At 36.0% G+C, this 21,418-nt stretch overlaps 1 protein-coding gene across 50 annotated transcripts in view; it reads left to right on the top strand.

The window, feature by feature from the left end:
• Positions 1 to 9,475: 9,475 nt before the first annotated feature.
• The window catches only part of LOC110361750 (hornerin-like), a 52,032-nt gene continuing 40,089 nt past the window's right edge, over positions 9,476 to 21,418 (top strand). For all 50 annotated transcript variants that reach the window (XM_065072520.1, XM_065072517.1, XM_065072507.1 and 47 more), the window contains exons 1-10: positions 9,476 to 9,631; positions 12,355 to 12,550; positions 14,770 to 14,906; positions 15,216 to 15,307; positions 16,382 to 16,490; positions 17,095 to 17,121; positions 17,479 to 17,517; positions 18,295 to 18,339; positions 19,681 to 19,722; positions 21,203 to 21,244. In XM_065072520.1, the coding sequence (XP_064928592.1) occupies positions 9,602 to 9,631; positions 12,355 to 12,550; positions 14,770 to 14,906; positions 15,216 to 15,307; positions 16,382 to 16,490; positions 17,095 to 17,121; positions 17,479 to 17,517; positions 18,295 to 18,339; positions 19,681 to 19,722; positions 21,203 to 21,244 (759 nt within the window). In that variant the 5' untranslated portion in view covers positions 9,476 to 9,601. The remainder of the gene's footprint in view (positions 9,632 to 12,354; positions 12,551 to 14,769; positions 14,907 to 15,215; positions 15,308 to 16,381; positions 16,491 to 17,094; positions 17,122 to 17,478; positions 17,518 to 18,294; positions 18,340 to 19,680; positions 19,723 to 21,202; positions 21,245 to 21,418) is intronic.

The following is a 21,418-nucleotide window of genomic DNA, read 5'->3' as shown; positions in this document are numbered from 1 at the left end:
TTAATATTGATAAAGGAAAAAGAAAAGATTTCATTCAGAGGGTAGCTAGGCCACTGATCGTTTTGTTGGTTATCTGTGTTGCTTTTGTAACTGTCTTGTAACTGTCAAAGACCTACTCATTCTCTTGCCAGAAGCTGAATGGGGAACTGCTGGTTGTGGTTAGAGTTCTGCTCAGTCCTTTAGAGCTACTTTAGGGTCACCCAGACTCAGAAGCTTTGAAAAGATTGAACTGGAAATTCCAGATTTTTTACAATTCTCACTTCAAGGACTCAGTCTAGTAGAGCACTTGCTTCTCTCCCTCTGTTTCTCCCCTTTTACTTTTCTCATTTCAGCTGTTACATGCTCCTACCCATCTTAGCAAGGCACAAGAGCTTGTGCAATTTAAGAACTCTGCAGTCGTGGCACAGTAGTTTCTTGAGGTTCATGGTATGGTATGTCCTTTATGATTTCACACAGTTCAAATTAGATTGAAAGAGAAGTTCAAGAATGAGCTGGGCATGAAATACTATATTATATAATTTTTTCCATCCATATAGCCAAATACATATCAAGACCAAGACTCAGGGGAAAATAAGTAATCTCTAACTTCTTCCTTTAGTGCTTTAAATGCCTCTTTACATTTTACTAAATTTTCTTAATTCCTAATTTGCATGAACTTGTCATACACATTCTTCTTCCTAACACCTTTTCTGAAGACTGGTTTATTTTTACTATTCTTTACATGCCAACAATAGAGTACTTTGGCACTGTACGATCCTTCAGTGAGCTTTTCAGCAGAAGAAATAGGCCAAATTTTAATAGTCTCGACCTTGCCCATTCCAGTTTATCCACTCCCAGCTGTACATCTCCTAATGCCTACCTTAGTCATGCCAAGCTCACATTTTTCTTCACTGAGTGTTAGGTCCTACTGGCAGACGCTGCCTTCTGAGTTGAAAGTAGGGCTCATTCTCAGCTGTAAATCTCTGTGTTGTCATAAGCAAATGTGGATTTGTACAGGCCTGTTGGTGATGTCAGCTTAGACAACGTGGTTACTGCTTTCCTTTTGCTGAAAGCACGTATTTGGAACTTACATTACCTGATTTAATTTTAAAACCACAGATTCTAGAATATCAACACATACTAGAAAAGTTCCAGCTTTAATAGATGGTCTGTTTTAGGTGGTGGGCAGGCCTTGTCACCATATGTTTATTTTGCAGCGATTTGTGAAACAGGTGGATCCTTCTCGTTTTAAAATTTGGAGTAAAGTTAATCCAAGAGCTTTTTCAGAGGTTTATTGTTGTATCCTGTAGTATATAGGCTATGACTTGTCCTGCAAGAGCCTGTGTTGAGCGCTTTACAAGACATATATATTAAAACTGTTATTATCAGAAAGGCTTACCAGAGCACAGAATCAGGCAGAAAACAGTTGAGAGAACAGGAGCAGTCCATTCAGCTATTCCTGCATTTCATTTGTAACCTTAACATAATAATTCATAATTTGTCATCTCCTTAATGTATGGGTACTAACAGAAATTGCATTATTCAGATACTGTCAAGCAGAAACAACCACAGTGGTCCTGTGTTACAAATTCCTGTTTCAACACTCATTTGTGATTGCGTTTTTGAAAATTGCTAGAGTAAATGGTAATTTTTTCTTCTTTTCAGGACTTCGATTATTCCATGTGTGTTTCCCAAGGTACTGGTTGTAGAATGAATATTTTAACCTGTTGACCTGCTGTATGAGTTCCGTCCACTACACATCATAAGTAGTCTTTTGTTTTACTTGGGTTGGCATGAATCAAGTCATTTGGTGATGGAACTCAAAAGTGCAGCTACCTGCAAGTCTATTTAAATGACATACTTTGTCTCTACTCAGAAATGCTCACTTTCCAACGATACAGCAGTTAAAAAAGCACTAGTGTGATGATGTGGAATCTCCTGATTGTAAAGATAAGAAACCATAAAATGTGACTTACGTATAAGAGGATCCTTATTCAGCAACAGAATATATGTGAACTTCATGTTTATCCCAAGATCTCATATTTTTTCCAAAATATGGGTCTCCTTTGGACAGATGTTTCCTAGAGAAAATTCAGTTAATTTTCTAAAGCATTGTGAATTAAATTTATTAGATAGGGCCAATACTACAATTTCTAGTGCCACTACAATCAGAAGACTTTATGTCTGCTGTGATGTGATAACATTCCTAGTATCCCCATGAAAGCCATGCCTCACCTTTGAGAATGTGTTCTGTAGACAGTGATACAAGCGTAGCTTTCTCTCTGTGTGTGTATATATATATATATATATATGTATATACGTATATAAATGGTTTCTCTATTACGTAACACTGTTCTAATTCCTTGTAATATAATAACTTGTATTTGATGAAAACGAATGCTTGATTTAAGTTCCCTTTTCAAGTAAAAAGGTAGTTTGGTATTTCCTATAGCCAAGGTACTGGCTGTGAATATCAAGAATTTTTTTTAAGATACCAGCAGTGAGGTATTTGGTATTTACAGACAGTGTATATAAACAGATATATTTACTTCAGGTGATGTTTTAATCTGAAGAGGAAAACAAGGCACATTCTTTGATGCTGTACCAACTTTAAAACATCTCAGAGGATTTAGGTGACCAGTATTAATTCCTTATCGGAAATGAAATTATTGCTATGGTGGAAGCAGAAGCATCAGTTTCAAGCTGTTGCCCAAAAATAAGTTACCAGTCATTTTGTCAGCATGAGTTGTTTGAGGTTGTAGGAGATAGTCACAGTATTTTTCCTGTTATGCTGGCCAAAAGCAGTACAGAAGAGTATTTGATGTCACACCCTCTTCTCAATTAAAGGAATACAAACCTTTAGAAAAACAAAACAAACAAAGAAAAAACAAAACTAAGCTAACAGGAAAAAACAAACAAACAAACAGGAACTATTAATGAGAAGGAGGGAGAGGATGGGACACTGGAGAGAAGTGAGGCTTTAGGAAGTTACAACTGCTGAGTATTTGTATCTAACATTAGGTACCTACATCCATAGAGAGGTTTCAAAAAAGGTTATGTGGTCTTTTGTAGAGATTCTAAGCACCTGTGGTTCCCACTGACTGCATGAATTACTCTTTCACAAATACATTCAGAATCTATAGCTGCATTCCCATCTAAGGGTATGTGAATGCCAGATATATTAGTTTGAGACCCATTGTTTTCTGGAGTATCAGACAGAAAAAACAAGGAACTAGTATCTTCGGTACAGTCTATGACTCTGATCTGCCACATGGTGGGATATACTAGTCTGTAGCAGGTTTCAAAGCCTGTGGGCGTGTTTCTTAACCTTTTGTAGGCTGATGCTGGCAGTTAGATTCTAAGACTAGAGAAAGGATGTGTCATTGTCTAAAGAAGGTGTCTCTTTCCACATACTTGCAGGGTGTTAACAATTCATCTTGACTTTAGGGACCAGACATTATGCATAGATATACCACAAGTGAAGTAAAACACAAATTTCACAGTAAGTGACTCACTTGATTAGCCAGGCTTGTGTGCGTAATGCAGAATTGTGATATTGATGTTACAAAGTGACTCTCCTAAAACCTTGCCACCAAACATAATCATGCTATTACTGTTTACTCTGACAGCAGTTTCCTTACATCCAAGGAGCTCAGCATGTTTCACAACCATAAAGCCTCCCAATGAAATAGTTAAATATCATTATCCCATTTTCTAGATGAGGCATATAGAGATTAATGACTTGCTAGAGTCACGCAGGAAATTTGTGACAGAGCAAGGAAGAGATGGCAGGTCCCCCAGCTCTCATGCCTATTCTTTTGCTTACAAAATTACTCTTTCTGTACCTAAAGGAAAGGCACTCTTGGTCTTGGAGCAGCACAATTAATGCATGTACTGAAGAGGTGGATTACTGAATCAGTAAAAGAAAAAAAAAGTGTCTCTGCTGCTTTTCTACTACTATAATGGAGGAACTAAGCTATTACTGGTATAGGATTGCTTTTATGTAGAAACAGGTTATATAGAATGCAAGAATCCTAAACCTGAATTTGAAGAAGATGAGGTAGGGAAAGGGGGATTAAAAGAGTCCATTAGGAGCAATTCCTGGCAGAGGTGAAAATAAAGTAGAATCCTGGAAATAATCAGGAGTCCTAAATGAAAGAGCAGAAAAGCCATTAACTGAGGATCATGCTCAGCCTGACTGACCCGGGCTGATGAAGTTTCTTCGTTCAGTCAAGGGTAGGGTGGAAGATGATGCTTATGAAATCTTAAAGATGCTGGCCTACGCGGAGAAAGGGGTTGAGTGAACTTTTCAGGGAGTGTCACTGAGTGCTGACAAGGACTGACACATACCATGAGTGGCAGCAGACTTTCTGTATGACCTTGGCCGAGTCACTTAATCCCTCTGTGACTTGGTTTCCTCCTCTTCAGAATTAGGTACAAATAATAATACTTCCATGCCTCACAAAGAGTTATGGGGATTATTTCATGACTGTTTGCAAGGCATGTTTAAAGAGGAATAGAAAAGATGCAGTGGAAGTGTTGCTATTTGTTGCTGGTAACCTGTACAGTATCAAATACCTTGTTGATCATGTCCTGAAAAATATGTTGTTAACAGGCTATTGCTTGGGAATCTGATGTTATCAGAAACCACATAAACCCATAAGACCTTCTGTCTTTCCTCAGCTTCCTTTATGCTCTTGTATTCAAGTAGTTGTGCACCTGTTATTATGCAAAATTAGACAACCTCTCTGCCTGTCAAAAAAACATGCCTCTTTCTATGATGACTTCTTTTTGGCTTCTATAAATGGTGAGCCTGAGGCCCTTCAAAGCTACAGTCATGTTTTCTTACCTAGGAACATCTTGTATAGGTTGACATAAAGACAAGCAATAAACTTCTTTTAGTTACAGTTTCAAAGAAGTGGGTCCCAAATGTTTTAGTTGATTTTGAAGTCCAAAAGAATGTCCACTAGTGTGAGCATCTCTCTCTTGGTTTAGGAGATTGAAAAAAAAAAAAAAAAACAAATCTCTTATAAGCTGCAGCTCTGAGCTTATTAATAGCAGATCTGTGCATAGTCTGATCACACAGTGCAGATGTCGTGGGTATCAGTTGTGCACATGCAACAATGTTTCTCTCAAATTAGTCGAAACTCATTCAGCGTAATCAGTCAACATTTTTGAATGAATGAATGAGAGTACATCAGCTAAGTGAGTTTATACCAGTTGGTGTTTCGTATCCTGTAGCTATGGTATGGTAGCTATGGTATTTTTGACTCAGTTCTGTCAGATCGGTGTAAGCTCCAAAGCTAAATTTAGATTACTGAACCCTAGATGCTCACTCATGAGGGAACCATACGTGCATTGCATTAACTCCACTATATAGGTGAATCTTCTAGGCCGCAGGAACTTAAAAATAGCCTGTAAACATGATTCAATTGTGCCTGAAGTATTCTGGATCCATAGATACAAATGACAGGCAAATAGATATTTTCAGTAACACCAGTAGGTGATATATATAAGAAAGACTGTTTAGTTTTTCTGTGACTGTGGAAACAAATTTGATTGTTAATATTAAGATTCCAGTTTTCTTTTGGGCTGCAAATCTCAGTAACGGGATCCTTCTTCTGTAATGTATATAGTTCCATGAACAGATGTTTACATTGGCTTAAATCTGAATATAGAGTCCGGTAAATCACTAGCAAATAGTAGTCACTGTGGCTTATATGAAGTATTGGATATGTTTGCAGCCACACCCAAGCACTCACCTTAAAAGCACATAGGCACAATACTATTTGTCAGCTTGCCTAAGACGTGAGATAAGATGACACAATGTTCACATGTCATTGCAGTTGTATGACCTGTTCGTGTCAGGTGTTTCTCCCAAGCAGCACATAAATGTGGCAAAAAAGCTCTGTAGAAGCGATCTATTTGATCACTCCCTTTCTACTCTTTCATAGTCAAGTCAAACCTTTTTTTAATTTTGCCCACTAATTCTCATGTGAGGCTCCCAGTGTCATCATCTGACTAGGACTTTCGGGGTGTGGACCATTGTTGTTACTTATAGAGTACCAGACTTACACTAATGTTGGCAGGGTTTAAATCAGACAAGAAAAGCATGAACATGAGCAAAGACAAGAAATTAAAGACAACAAGGAGTTGAAAATTTTTATTATGTAAGAAATTATAATTTTCATACATTTTTTTTTCTAGCAAAATATATAAATTACTAGCTTACTGAATTATCAGATAGTTACACATTTATCAAGAGTATGTTTAATATATTTCTGTAAGAGTTCAAAATATACCATGTAAATTTTAGTTGCCTCTTACAATGCACTGTTTTAATGTAGACTTTTCCTGAGCACTATAATTAGTTATAGCTAGAGCTATTTTGAGCAGCAAGCAATTCTACTGTATTATAAGTCAGTGTATTTTTAAGACGAGAATATAATTACTGAACGAAAGCAGAATAGTGTTCCTTTATAAACAAAGAATGTGGCAATTCTTAACAGCCTTAGAAATAAGATATAAATATTGACACGCTAGTACAAGGCACAAGAAACACTGCAGGAAAAGTAAATAGACATATCTCTTCCTATAATCGTTATGATACAATTCTCATAGCCTATTAAGAATCCTCAACACTAAATTTAGACTGTAGAATGTGTTTCTAAATAGCTTCAGTTGAGTACTTTCAAATTACAGAACATATGCTGGAGGACTGCGACAATGATAACATTCTCTTAATAGCACTAATACTGTACACTGAGCAAACCACTTTCATTTTGAGATTAAATGTAGGATATTGCAGAAATTTATTTTTATTGCCAAAGTAGGAGTCAGGAAAGGAAATCTTATTTTTAATACTTACAGGAATTTTTCTTAGCCTTCCATCTGAGGGCAAGGAGGAAACAAAGAAAAAGACTGGGAGATCTTGGGAAGGTGGCTGGCACTTAAAAGAAGGCGAGGATGTTTAGTAATAATTTTCTTTGTCAGAACTGTGGAAAATAGTGTTTGGAAGAAACAAAGTTTTTTTTCTTCCTTCCCACTTACTGTTATTATTTCATAGAGTCAATTTGGAGGTCTCAACAAAAGGTGTATTTAGTTATAATCTCATCTCTTCATATCTGTAAAACCACTTCTTATGCACTTTTTCTCTGAAATAATTTTGGAGTGGCTACTGGTTTATCATTCATTGACTCTCAGCACATCTGAGGTATCCAAGTGAATAGTTTGTCAGTTCTCCTGCAAAGTCCAAGACTCAGTGGTATATCGATACTGCACACTGGGAACATCAAAGCAGTTTGAAAAGGGTACCAGACCCCGACAAAAACAACCCTAGCGTCTTTTACCTTGTTATTTGTGTATATATGTTGGCATTAGCTGAAGCTTTCTTATGCTTTCTAGTATTTTTAATCACAAGGTAAGTTACCAGCTCAAAAATAATCGTTGGCTCAGAAGTTGCAGAGAGCAAGCTGAAGGCTGTTGAGGATCATGAAAGCAGTTGGAGGTCTTAACGTCAGTGAGGAAAAAGGGAACAGACTACTTGGTCTGATTTGACGTAAACAGCTTTTAGTAGAAAAAAAGTATTTCTAGAGAATTCTGCCAGGGTGTGCAGTCCTTTATTCAAGAAACTCTCCTTTGCTTAGGTGAGTAGATGGTTTGCCCTCTGGCCACCATGTACCCTTTGAAAATTTCACCCACTGTGCAGCAGGGATCCCCTTCGTTTCAGTGTTCTGGACTCCGGCCTCACTCCCACTTTCCCTGGCTTGCTCCTCAAATGAATTGACACACCCTTGATGGCACAAGTCTAATGTGACTATTTTAAAGAAAAACCAGCCAACTCTGTAACCTGGGCTGCCATACAGTCAGAGATCTAAAAAACCCCAAGTGGCTAAGATTCCCACAGGAACATGCATTGAGGGCATTCCGAGCACCCCGGCAGTGCATGTGCATACAGCATAGGCTTGATCTGCATTTGCACAGTAGTTTTAGTATGCAGCAAACTTTGCAGTCATGGTTTCACCAGAGTCAGGAAATCACCACTAGTTCAGTTAGTATATAATTTGTTGTCTCAAAATTGTCCTTTCAGTTGTGGAGATCTGAAAAAGAGTTATATTTTTAGATTTTTTTTAAATGGCAATTCTGGACTACAGGTAAGTTACTACTGAATCAGTGTCCTATGTTTGATTAAGTGGAAATACTGTTCCTTTGAAATAAACCACAAGCAGTATGTTGTTTAAGAGCTGGGACAGCAGGTTTACAATTCTCACACTGTAAACTGATCTGAGTCTTCACCAGCTTATTCAGTGTAGTCTTTTATTAGTGTCATAGGAAACATAAGCATATTTCTTGTCTTATCTATGCTTCTTTATAAATATAATATTACCAAGATTACGGCAATTCATTGCCTGACGTTTATATGCCTGCCCATCAAACCAAATATTCATATCCGTACTCATTGCTGTGCAGAGTAGCCTGGAGTGATAGTTCTGATAGTTACTTTTCACTGTCTCCCAGGCAGTGGTACCTCCTCCAGTAGTACAGGAGGTCTTTCACACGTGCATTTGTAAGATCTCATCTCTTTGTTTATGTGTTTCTAATGCAATCAGTTGCCATTCCTCTACTGTGTCATTTATTTGATGGCGTTGCCAGTATGCAATTGCATTTGTGGTGTGTAACGTGCATTTTCATCGCTATTTATAACATTGGTATCAATGGTAAGTTTGATGGTACAGTAAGAGAAAAAAGATTATGATCTCTTCCCCAAGGGACAGTAGAAGATAGGAAGTAGTGTCTTTCATAATGGAATAGGGTAAATAAAATGTTACTCGTTAGTTAAAGGTGATTAACTGAAAGAGAATACAGTTATTTAAATAAGCTAAATCTTAAAAATAGATAGTGTTCTTAAAATGCTATCAGCATTTTGAATTTTAAGTCTATTTTAAATGCATAAACATTAAGAAGTTGAAGTTTGTTGTGAACAATCTTTGATTCATTGATTCCTGTTATTCACTGGTTAAATAGTCATGTCTGTGTAATGTCATCCAGCTTATGGACTTTTCCCAGTCTTCAGCAGAAAGCTTGTGAAAATGCTTCTGAAGAAAAAAACTGTTTGGGTTTTAATGCAGGTCAGGTGCCATAACTTCAGATATTTCCCACAAGATACATGAGATAAAACAGCCTCATTAACTCCTTGCTATGAGAAAATGCTTGGTGGTGTTACAGTGACTGGAATTTTCTGCCTTTTCCATAGAACATTTTACTGGAGCTGCTCATGAAATATTAGTAAGGCTGTTGTACAGCATAGTTCTGTAGATTTTAGTCACCCCAGTAGCCAAGGCTACCACCTTGGGAAGGGTTACCTGTGGTGGATGCTGTGGTGGAGGTCAGGGGTATGATTCACCCCTGGGAGCGGGTGTTGTCATTGCCCCATCTGGGCAGGGAGTCCCGCCTGTGGTGCCCCAATTTCCACGGCGGCAGCAGGGCGGGCCCCGATTGGCCGCGCCAATGCCCCGCCCTGCTGCCGATTGGCCGAGCCTCCCGCCTCCTCCCTCTCATCTTGCTGGGGCAGCCAGGTTGCCCAGCTGCAGCTCCGCCACACTGACCACAGAGGCACCGGAGGATGCCCACGCATCAGCACTCGGGAGATAAGGTGTGTTGTTGGGGATGTGGTGGACAAGGGTGCTCACTGACTGGTGATATTTATTCTCAGAGGCTAAACAGTAAGTCTGTGGCTCATCAAGAACGTTTAGAAGAAAAGAAAGGAGAAAATTACTCACAAATAATGGGATTAGAAAGGGGTATACAGGACTGAAAATTAAAGCATTGGCAGGATGGTCTTGCCAGTCCTGGACTTGCCAGGACTGTGTTTTTCAAATTACAGAAAAGTATTTATCATATTAATTAAATCCTGTATGTGTAAAGGCTTTTAAAACAACTTTTGTCTCTATTCAGAAGTTTGCCCAAGGCTCTGGAGAAGCAAACCATCAAAGTGTCTCTTCCCAAGTCCACTAGACTTTGAAAGCCATAGCTAACTAACTAGCACCCAGAGACTTAATTGTTGGCCTGAAGTCATATTAGACTAGATGTGGAAGAGGATTCTTAAGGTAGCAGCTCAGGTACTGCAAAGATAAGGGTCATATAGTCTTCTAGGAAGAAGGGTTTGTATCTGTGGTAAGGAATTAGAATGTTTTTTATCAGATGAAGGAACTGAGGATAGAGTAAACCTTTCATAATCATATCCAATTAGAAGCTTGTAAATATAATCTATTTGCCAGAATTTCCTATGTTTCTATTTTATAAATATTTACTTTCCGTTTCTTTACATTTTCATGGAGAAAAGGTAGATTTGTTATGCAAGATAACATAATTGCAGAGTATGTATTGGAACTTGGGTTCCATGGAAGTTGTTTTCTGCTTCTGCCTCAAGTCTCGATGTGGAATTTTGTAAGATGCTAATATCTTTTGCTCATCTAAAACCTAGTTCCAAAGGATGGCATGATGAGACTCTTAGAATAGCCCTTGAACTGTTAAATCAGAGAGCTGATGCAAAGTGAAGGCATTCAGCTGTGTTTCAACTTGTTGTGCTTGTGTTTCTGGCTCTCTTCAAGTTAGAAAAAGAGGAAAGGAGCGTGCAGATTGGTTTTATCTTGTGGTGAAGTGCAGCTCCAGACAATTTTCCAGTCCCAACTGAGCTAGTGCTAAAGACTCTGTGCTTTGAAATAGCACATCTAATTAGAAACAGATTTATTTTTTTTTCTGTCTCTCCGTGAGTCACACAAAGATTTCAACAACACACGGACTGGTTTGTATTAAATCACTGTTTACCCCATCTGTTGATATAATAGCACCTATGCTGTATTTAAAATTTAATTAGAGGTGGGCCATGTCAAAATCATCACAAGAGATTGGATAACCGCACCCAGCATAGATTCCAAAACACAATGCTTACCAGGATCCCATTTAAGTGACATTTTTGTGAGACTTTTGGGAGGGATAGACTTCACCTGCCTTAAAGGCATGATAGCTTGCACATACAGCTTTCCTGATTGCTGCACTTACTGGTTGTGACACCATGCAAACCTTCATCATCTTCCTATAGGAAATCTGTCAGCACTTCACTGTCACCTGTTTTATTTTCTGTTGACTCAGTGGCTTTTTAAAAAGTTGTTTAAGTTCAGAGTTAAGTGCATGGGTCTTTGGAATTGTGTTCTGAAGGTTTCCCCCCTGCTTCCAGATGATTCTGTTACTTATTAGCAAATACAAAAGCGAATGGTCGTATGTGTTCATGCACTAATACATAGGTAGACAATACAAATTGAACATATCTCTTATGTTGCGCTTGAAATGTTTTAAAAAATCTCAAGTAAATATCTTCATTCTTTCTGTTACAGCTTATTGTATCACACAAGGCAACCCTGTAGCAGACAGACATGAAAAATAGCATTATTACATACTTCTTGTGATTTTACAGTTGTATCAGCATTTTTGTGACTGGAACAGGGAGATATTTGTAAGAAGTAATGGCCTTACAAATTATGTGGTGCCATGGTTGAACGTTTAGACTTTGAACATCTTCGAACTTTAAAATCCAGTATTAAACACCTGAGAATCCTGTGGGGAAATGTTTCCTTTCTTTCTTAGAAACAGTTGACCATCAGTGTCAGTACTACAAGTGAATTATAAAGAAAATATCTTTTCTTCCCACTGACTTGGCTTCAGTCCCACCTCTTAGTCATTTTTGTGAATTTCTGTACTGGGTATAATTTGTTCTTAACCAACAGAAAGCATGCACTAACAATTCAGTGTTTCAAAATTGTTTAGAAGTTCCAAAGGACTTTGTGAAAGTCTTCTTAAGTCCTTCAGGAAGCAAATATTTTTAAAAACTTCAAAGAGTTCCTGGCATTTGACAATAGATTTCTTGGTTGTCTCTGGGAAGTGGGAGTAGGGAAAACAGTAAAAAGTGAGTATGCCAGTCATGTTTATATCTACAAAAAGCAGTTTGAGAATAATGAAGGAGCTGAGCTAAATCTGCCGATTCAACGAGGAGGTTTCTTTCAAGCCTCTTCTAGTCCAAAGTCGTAATGCAGCAGACATGGCTGTTAGTGGATTGCTGTCATGTAACCAGAGAATTTAAATTTCCATTAATAATTTAATATTTTAAAATAAAAATATTTGTGTTATTTATTGCACTGTTCTGCAAGTGTGTATAGGTAATTTATTTTAATTTATTTTCTTCCAAATACATGAATGCAATGAAAGCCCAGCTTTGTAGGCTGGTTCTGTTTCCTGACCTGGAGAAAAGCAGATACTTGTCAAATATGACAACTACTAAAAATAAGTTACTATAAACTATATTGTCTTTTTGTTCCACAGATGAGGATACACTCCGGCTTTGTTTTTTTGTTCTGTGGGATATTTTTGCCTGGAATCCTTGGTTTTCCACAGACAAATAACTCAATCGATTGTGATTCTCTGTTACCAAACTATGAAACTGAACCACAGACTTCTGCACCACCATATATTATTACTGCATCTTTTGATAACTTTGAGCCAGGAAATGAAATCCAAGGTAAATAATCTGAATGTCATTAAATATTTATCTGTGTCTCTCAGAATTACCAGTCTTCACCAAAATTTCCCAATTTCCCTCTAAGTCTAGTTTTGTTTTTGTTTTTTTTTTAATTTCAATCTTGTTCATCTATACCCGAGATATAAATCTTTTGGAAATGTTTTTTTGAATATATATAAATATGTATGTATTTGTATAACTGACAATACATTATCTGTTTTTTCCTTATCTACTAAATACATCAACTTCATGCTATAGTTTTTGTGACAAAATGAAAATGAAATGGGACAGCTGGCCAAACTGAACTAATAATTAGTTGCTCTTTAACTTAGTATTTAAGTATTTGCTGTTGTATCTGGCCTACGCAATACAAAGAGATCCTACTCGTTAGGTGTTCGCATGCTGTCATCTTACAGGAAAATAAAAAATCAGGATACAGTATAAGGCAACTCAAGAGTGAGACATTTTGAGTCATCCTTCTAGGAGCTGCATCCCAGATTTTATCAAATTGCAGGGGTGGAGCTAATGTGGCTTAAACCACCTTTTTATCTTCCTAATCCCAAATTGCCCTCTGGATGGAACACCTTGAAAGCCTTGTTTCTCCACACTGTGATGCCGTCTCATGGTGCTGTCATACTTTTAAGTGGCTTGCTAATGCTTCTTTTTCCAGCCATTTGCTAGAAGGAGCATGGAAGTGGAAGTGAGTTGTATCCTGTCATACGTCCTTTGTTGTATCTTAGTAGCTGAAAAAGAGCATTATTCACGAAGTAGCTACTGTCTATCCGGAATTCTGTTTTACCTGAACCTAGTACCATGGATGTGCTTCCATAGAGAGTGCTATGTAGAGAGAAGAATGGAGAAGCATTAGAGTCCTATCATAGCTGCCATTCTTGGAAAAACATGTGAATAACACTTTCAAGGATGGGAGGGCTGTTTGATAGCTGATAGCTATTTTTAAAACAGAATTACCAGCAAAATGATGGATGGATTTAAGTATCTGCAGACTGTTCTCTGTGAGGTTATATGGGATTTACTGTAAAATATTGAATCCCAGTGCTACTAACCTTGCATTTTTTTTCCCCCTTTATTTCTAACCATGTTTTTCTTTCTTTGGAACTACTTTTCTATTGCTTCAAATTGTAAGCACCCACTACCTGGTCTCAGGGAGTTGCATTAGGTTGCATTAGTTTGCCCTTCCATTGAGTGTATTGCAGTTTCACCTGTGGCCAACACTCCTGCAGTTGCATCTGTGCTTGATTTAAGACTGCATTCAAGGGTTGGATATCATCCATTCTGTGAGACCTGGGAAAAAATAGTGAATTAAGACTGAAAGTTGATGACAAATAGGAAGGGTAATTATGCAGGTATTTGGAATGTTAAATTGGCGAGGTGTGATTGGTCCTTGCCTTGACTTCAGTGTCATTCCAAGTTTATCTGTCCTTGTTTTTAATGATTACACATACCTTTGGGTATAAACCATTATTCTGATTTTATTTGCAGAAGTGCAGAGCAAGTTTATAATAAAGGATAAAAATTTTATTATGCATCTTGAAATTAATTTTTAATTTGGATATACAAAAAACATGAAACTGCTCTTTTCTGTATTTTCTGAGTTCCTTCAGTAGCAAAATTTGAGTAAAATCAAGTAGTTAATTATTACTAATTTTTCATATTTAGTACAGAATATGAGAGCCAAACTGACCAGTTTCTCTTTTTCCAGTTGTAACACAGGAAAAAATGGTTCTGCAATTCTACCTTAGGCAAAAGTTAATATTTTATTTTGAAACAGAGATAGAAAGAAATGCAATTCTCTTCCTCCCATAGTTATTTTGACTTCGTGGGCCTAATTAGACAGAAAATAAATAACCTTTTGGTCAGCAAGGCCATTGGCCAATATACTGAGTATGCATGGGGAGCAAATTAGATTAATAAGAAAGCTGTAGAGCAGAATTGCTTTAAAAATTGGCAGTAAGTAGTATATTCCATGTTATTTTAGACAGAAATGTCTCTCCAAATTTCTTCCTTTTCCTTTGTTGTCATTCTCTTGGTAATTAATAAAAACTGTCATTAATCTCAACATTTTAAAAAACTGTAAAGGTTTTAAGTAACTTTTGTACATGCAGTCTTGTGCTTTGGAGTGAGGGAAATTAGTTGTGAAACGTTTAAGAGGTTTTAGTTGTATATGAAACTTATATTTCTCGAAACATCTGTTTTCACAGTGACTCTAGAAGCACTTAAAGATGTTGGTTTTAAAGGATTTAATCTACAAGCTCGAGAAATAGAAGGAGATGTTCCTGTTGGTACTTTTAAAATTACAGATCCAAACACTAAAGGCTTGGACTGTCATAATGCGACGGTAAGTGTTCAGTCTCTGGAATACTTACTTAAGCTTGTTTTCCTTTTAAATACTTTGATCAGAATAGATAGAAAAAGTAAGCATTTTTTATATGGCAAAGTTATTTCATCAGTAGAGTTTAAAAAATTAGAATTTGTCAAGAAATACCTGTACCTTCTATATGTGATATGAATCTAATGTAGAAGCTACCTGTCACTTTTTAGGAAGATGTCAGTGTTACCTGTTGTGGTAGAGACAGTTCCCCTAATAATATAGGTAAAAGTAACTTTTGTATCTTATATCATTATATGTATTTCCTTTTAATTCCAGAATTCAGCAGTAAGTCATGCAAACTCAGACGAGAAAAAGAAAGTTACAACAACATGGATTGCTCCACATGGTGTTAGAGATCTTCAATTTATGTAAATAATTGCTTTTGTTTAATCTTTTTTCCTTGGAATTTTATTTCTATGGATTATTTTGATATGAATCTGTGTTGCTGCTTCTGCTGATCTTGTCTTGTCACAATTGTGGGGTTTTTTCATAGTTTGTCATAACTTCCCACTGTGTCCATTAAATAACATGATTTCCATTTCAAAGTATAATTATGAAAGGTAAACACTCTCCTCCAGATGTTAATACATGTAAATAACTTCATTAAGCACAAGGTTATTAATGGATCTTTGAATAACCTGTTTTTACATTTTGACCTCTTTATTTACAAGAGCAACAATATGAATGTAACCAGTTCCCCGAGTAAATGAAGTTCAGACTCTATTCAATAACACCTTTTCTCATTTTGAACAGCAGAAGAATAATAGTTTGATGTAGATGATTGTAAGATAAATTTAAAACCAAGTTTACAACCGACGAACTAATGGCTGAAAATAGAAGACAAATTTATCCAATGTTTATTGATACTTTACTTGCAGATCTGAAGCTTGTAAAAATAGCACCTAGTCTAACAAAATGCCCACTCAATGTAATTGGTAGATATCTAAATATTTGATAGCTTGATATTGTTCGAAATGTGGATTTATGAAGGGGATGCCTTCGCCTTGTTTCATTAAATCTTGAGGAATACAAAAAGGAGCAGAAGAACATGAATTAAAAACACAATCACTTCCATTTATCAATGGCATGAAAATCAGTTCACCATCATAGATACAGATTGTCAGAGAGGGAAAGAGGTGTGACAATTTTTATGGTTATTTGAGCTGATAATCCCCACTGGAGTCAATGCTTCTTCAAATAGTGTCCATTCCTATTCTACCCCTTCTCAACATCTGCGTTGTTTATCTTCAAAATTATGTTGGATGACAACACAGTAACTAGAAAAGTGTTGTGGAAAATTATGTTCTTCTTGAACTTGTATTATATACCCTTAAAATGAAAACAGAGTGGATTTTCTTTGCTGGGGAGTGGGAAGAGTTTATTGGTATTTTATAGTGAAATATTTTCATAGAAAAATAATCATTATTTTGCTTTCTTTATAGTGCAACTGTTGTCCAAGATCTAGAGAAATTTTGGGTTGGAATTCAAAGCAAAACTCTCACAGCTACACATTCCGGGTCAGTTAATGCGACAGGAAAAAGTAAAAGGAAGGTATGTTTTGTGTGTATTTTCATACAATAAACTAATACAGTAAATTAAAATGTCTTTGACTTGATACAAGGCATACATCCACTGTCATGTATTCAATAACTAAGATGGCCAAAATCATTAGGTATTTTCAACACTTTTAATTTAACAGCCTAATCATCTTACTAAATTGATGAAAAAATAAATATCATCCCCCCACTGCCCTCAAAACAGGGAATCTAACAATCTAGTTATCAAAACAATCCATAGCATGAAATACATATAGTGTACTGTTTTTTTCTCAACTGCTGCACCAGTCCCTGGGAACTGTAGCTGTGTAGCACATTCTTGGAAATGAGTTTATTTTTTGGCCAAGAATTATGCTTATATGAAACAACTTAAACATGATAGATAGCTGAAGTAAAGAAAGTCTGTTCAAATCTATTATATTGGTTATTGACTGTACCAGCACTGATGTACATCATCTTGTGATCTAACCAGGAGCAAACACCTGTCATTTCTCCATTGCTTCACCAAATATATTTCCTGTTTCCTACAGTAAGCTGCCCTTTTTTCCCTCCGGTAAACAATTTGCAAACATTCCCTCTTTTTTTTTTTTTCCCCACAGATTCTGATAGAACTAGAATGTAATAAGGTAAGAGCTATTTTTCTTCCATTTCCCAGTTTTCAGTTACCTGTTTTAGAATTCCTGTCCTACTTGTCCAGTTGTTGCATGGTTGTAGCATGAAGATTATATTGTACCATTGAAATTACTTTCCTAGCATGATCTCATTTAGGCTTACATTTTGCATGCAGTTTTGAAGGTATTTTTATTTTGAATTAGTTAATGTTAGTTCTCTGATCAGATTGTTACAATGTATCGTAAGCAATGAAACTCTTAACAACTCCACTCAGACCATGAGGGTGAATTCAGTTGATGTCATGTTTAAAATAACTTTATATTTATACACCAGTCAATAAACAGTAACTGGAATCTGTACTTTTTTTGCAGCGTGGAGGGACTTACACAACACAGGGCCGATGCATCATGGTAAATATTCTTTCTTCAGAGATTTACTGCTGATTGCCCAAGATCTCAAGACCTAGTCAAAAGCTGCTTCTAGTCACATCTTTATCCCTCTTGTTGCTCAATTCATTTTTCTTTTTGGCAATTTACTTTGGTTGATTAAAATCCCAAACTTTCTAAATCATTGTCAGTCTTGTTACCATTTCCTCATGCAGATTCTCTAGCTAAATCTGAAGTAACTTCCTAACAGAAGTTTTTTTTCCTGTCTTCACTTTTTAGTCATAGTATTTGCTTACTTTTCAAGAGAACTTATTTTAACAGCTCTGAACCTTGCCTTTTGTAAATCATGATCTAGATATAAAATTTAACTGCTTGATTAATTATTTTTTTTTCCTGAAAACTATCGCTTTCAGCTCAGTGAACAAGCCTCTTAAACTTCTTTCCTTCCTCCCAGCAAATACACCCTACATTACATAGTGTCTAGTGATTACATAGTAATATCAGTATAAAGTTTTCATCTACTTTTTAATGATCTTGATAGTGTAGGTCTCTTCCTGAATAATGGACACCAAGTGTATGAGGCCAGATGTTAATTTGTACCAGGTGTTTTTGTATAGTTTTGATAATTGGGCTTTAAAGATCTCTGAAATAATTTTAATAGTATCAATTGGTGCTATGAAGTTACAGAAAATGACTTTGTGTGCTCTTCTTTTTCCCACCAAGTAGATCTTTCACTGAAAATAATTTATATAAAAATCAGTTTTCTGCAAAATAATAAATAGCATTTTGGTTTCTTCACAGGTTGGACCTTCCGGTTCATCTCAGAGCAGCTATTCAAGCAGTCAGGTAAGGGTCCTAATATCCAGCATTTGTATGTTTTCCTTTAGTTACCTTGAACAACTGAAATTCTGTAACTACAGAGTACTCAGGTGATTTAATACTGTACTGGAATATTATCTCTCTTAGCTAACACAGAGTACCAGAGTTATTCATCTAGTAAACTGGACTAGGTTCAACTACCTACACTCTGTTGAGCTCAATAACTTGCTGTCCTATTCTTACCTTCACCACCTCTGATTTCACACATTAAACTTTTGTTGAGCATTAACTTGACCCTTTTGAGAAAAAAAAACAAAAACAAAAAACTTCCATTTTCCTAGAGGATTCCTACCCATGTGTGCAAACACACTCACAAACCATTTGTTTTATAGTTTTAGAGACATCTGGCATAATGAAAATGAAACTGTAGTTATTATAAATGGATATATTTGGCATTTTTCCTTTTTATAATAATCAAAATAAAAGGACTGAATATAGTTGTGCTTCACTGTCTTCTCCACAAAAAATTGCAAGATTTCTCCAAACTTCACTGGATATGCGTGCATATATTAAAGTATAATGTCGATCACTTTTAACACCAGGTTATATTTGCAGTTGAAAATTTGGGGATTTCACTGTCCAGGTAGCCTCTGAAAACTTTGTGGAATGTATGTCTGCATTCTCACTGATAGAGTACTTGTTTTCTAGTTAATTGTCTCCACTACCATAATGTATGTATTTGCACTTGAACTGTCAGGTGCTTTCTGGTATATCTCCAGTTTCTTGAACTGAGCTTCTCAAGGATGTATTTCTTACTATTTACTAATGATTATATTTATTAGTGAATTAATTTGTAATATTCCATTTGTTCAATCTTCACAACTTGTAAGTGGAATTGCCAGATTCTGAGAAGTACCAATTATTCTTATGTAAATAGTAAATACTGATTTTTCTCCATTGTGTTTCTTTCACATATAATACATGTTCTTTTCTAAGAGTTGAGTTTCTCATCATGTCACATAACTACCTGAAGTTATTAATTTTTTTTCTAAAATATAGACTGTTTAGCTCAACAACTTGTGGATTTTGAAAGGTTACGTGACCAATGACAATGTTATATGAAAACCATGATGATTAATGTCTCATACTAAATGAGAATTATTACAACCAGTTGCCAGTGAACTTGTAACCTCTGTACTTGCTTATCCCATATTTGCACACAAACATTGTCACTTGTGCAGCTTTTCATGCCATGAACAGTAGGGCGCTTTTTTGTTTGTTTGTTTGTTTGTTTGTTTTTTAACCCCTACCCTCCCCACACACACCTTTTTTTTACATGGAAATAATTGACTTCTGTTTTCATTTCAGGGTGGACAAGTCTACACAATAACCAGGAATGGATGCGGCCCTGTAAGCACTTTACTTGCGTTTACTTTTTTGTCCCAAACTTAACTATGTTTATAGCAACTCTTACCCTTTGGTTGCATTGTTTATTTCAGTGTTCATGTGAGATCTTTTGTTGCAAATAGAAAATAATTAAGAGAGAGCTTGAAGATTAATATTACGGTTTATTCAGCAACACAAAGTATTTGGCAGAGATGTTAAAAAGTTAAATAGAAACATATAGATTATAGAATAATGAAAAAAGACTGAAAGGGGTTGTCTCTTCCACTTAGATTACACTCATACATGTTGTCTATTCTCCTACCCAAGACAAGACTGGTGTGAATTGGTCTGCATGTTCTAAGTTGTTCCTCCTCTCAGAAGTAAACACACACATATCTACAATAACTAACACCGTTTCAGTTTTTCATTCTTTCATGCAGCAGGGGTGCTTGTGAAATTATGAATCCTAGATAGGTCAAGCCAGAAACAGGGGAAAGATGCAAGAGTGCTCTAACATGGTGCTGAATAGATCTAAAACTTAACTGAAGCATTTTTTCATCAACATGGTGACTAATTGGATGGACTAAAATATTTGCAGATTAATGTCAAATATATATCATTATTTTGGTTTCTTTTCAGCATTTACAAGATCTTTATTTTTTAATGCAAATTTACTATGTTCAAACATTTACTCAATACAAAAAATGAGGAAGAACATGAAAAATAAATGAAACAGTCAAGTTTTATTCTTTCTGTGTCAATGACAGGTCTTTTTGCTTCTTTTTCATAGTATAGCAAGTAAACAAAAATAAACCAGTCATGTAGTTCTTTTGCTAAGAACTATCAGTTGCCACTTCAAACCAGAAAAATGGGGATGAGCCAGTACCAACAAGGACAATGTTTCCAAAAATTTAAAACATTCATGTCATCAATAGTGGTAAAATGTAAAACTTGTCACAGTATGTATTTGATTTTTGGTAAGAAAACAAAAACTGCAATTTTGCGGGAGACTATTGATTGTATTAATAATAATAAGTGAGATTTACTTTGAAAAGGGAACTATTACTATTTATGCTGGACCTTGATATTTTATATTTGATTGACTGCAAGTCAGGAAGGTGATGATTTTTGTTAATTCCCAGTTTCCACTTCCTAATTTTTATATATATGTGTTTGTACATTTTACATACATAATGTTTGAATTACAAATGTTATATTAAATCTTGATAATTTATTTTTATTAAAATAATGTCTTGACAGTGTCTGTTTTGAAATGTTTCCTGAATACCACTAGATAAGCACTGGTATACAAAGGGCTAATGTCTCTGGCTCTTATGTGCACACATGAATGCTCATGTGTTAGTAGAGAGTACAATACTCTCCTTATCATGTATTCTGCACATATTCTACATAAGGATCAATCAGAATTGAAGGTGTCTGAAATTTGCCTTTTTTTCTTAAGTAATTATAGATGAGAAATAACTGCTTTCATGTTTTTTCTTAGGGAGGTGCTGCTGGTGCATATGGTCAATACGCCTGTAAAGATGTAAGCTGCTTATATATGTATTTACTGGTTGTCTACTACTGTGCTTCTTAATTCATCTCCTTATTGCAAATTGCATTTGATTCTCTTCTGCACAGCTGTATTATTCTTCCTAAATATATTAAGGAAAATGGCAGTTGCCTGAGGTGTTATTCTGGGATCAAAAAACAAAATGAA

Source organism: Columba livia, chromosome 8, assembly GCF_036013475.1.
Source record: "Columba livia isolate bColLiv1 breed racing homer chromosome 8, bColLiv1.pat.W.v2, whole genome shotgun sequence".
Classification (NCBI taxonomy): Eukaryota; Metazoa; Chordata; class Aves; order Columbiformes; family Columbidae; genus Columba; species Columba livia.
Note: the sequence above shows the minus strand (reverse complement) of the source record. Positions and strands in the feature narration are given on the sequence as shown.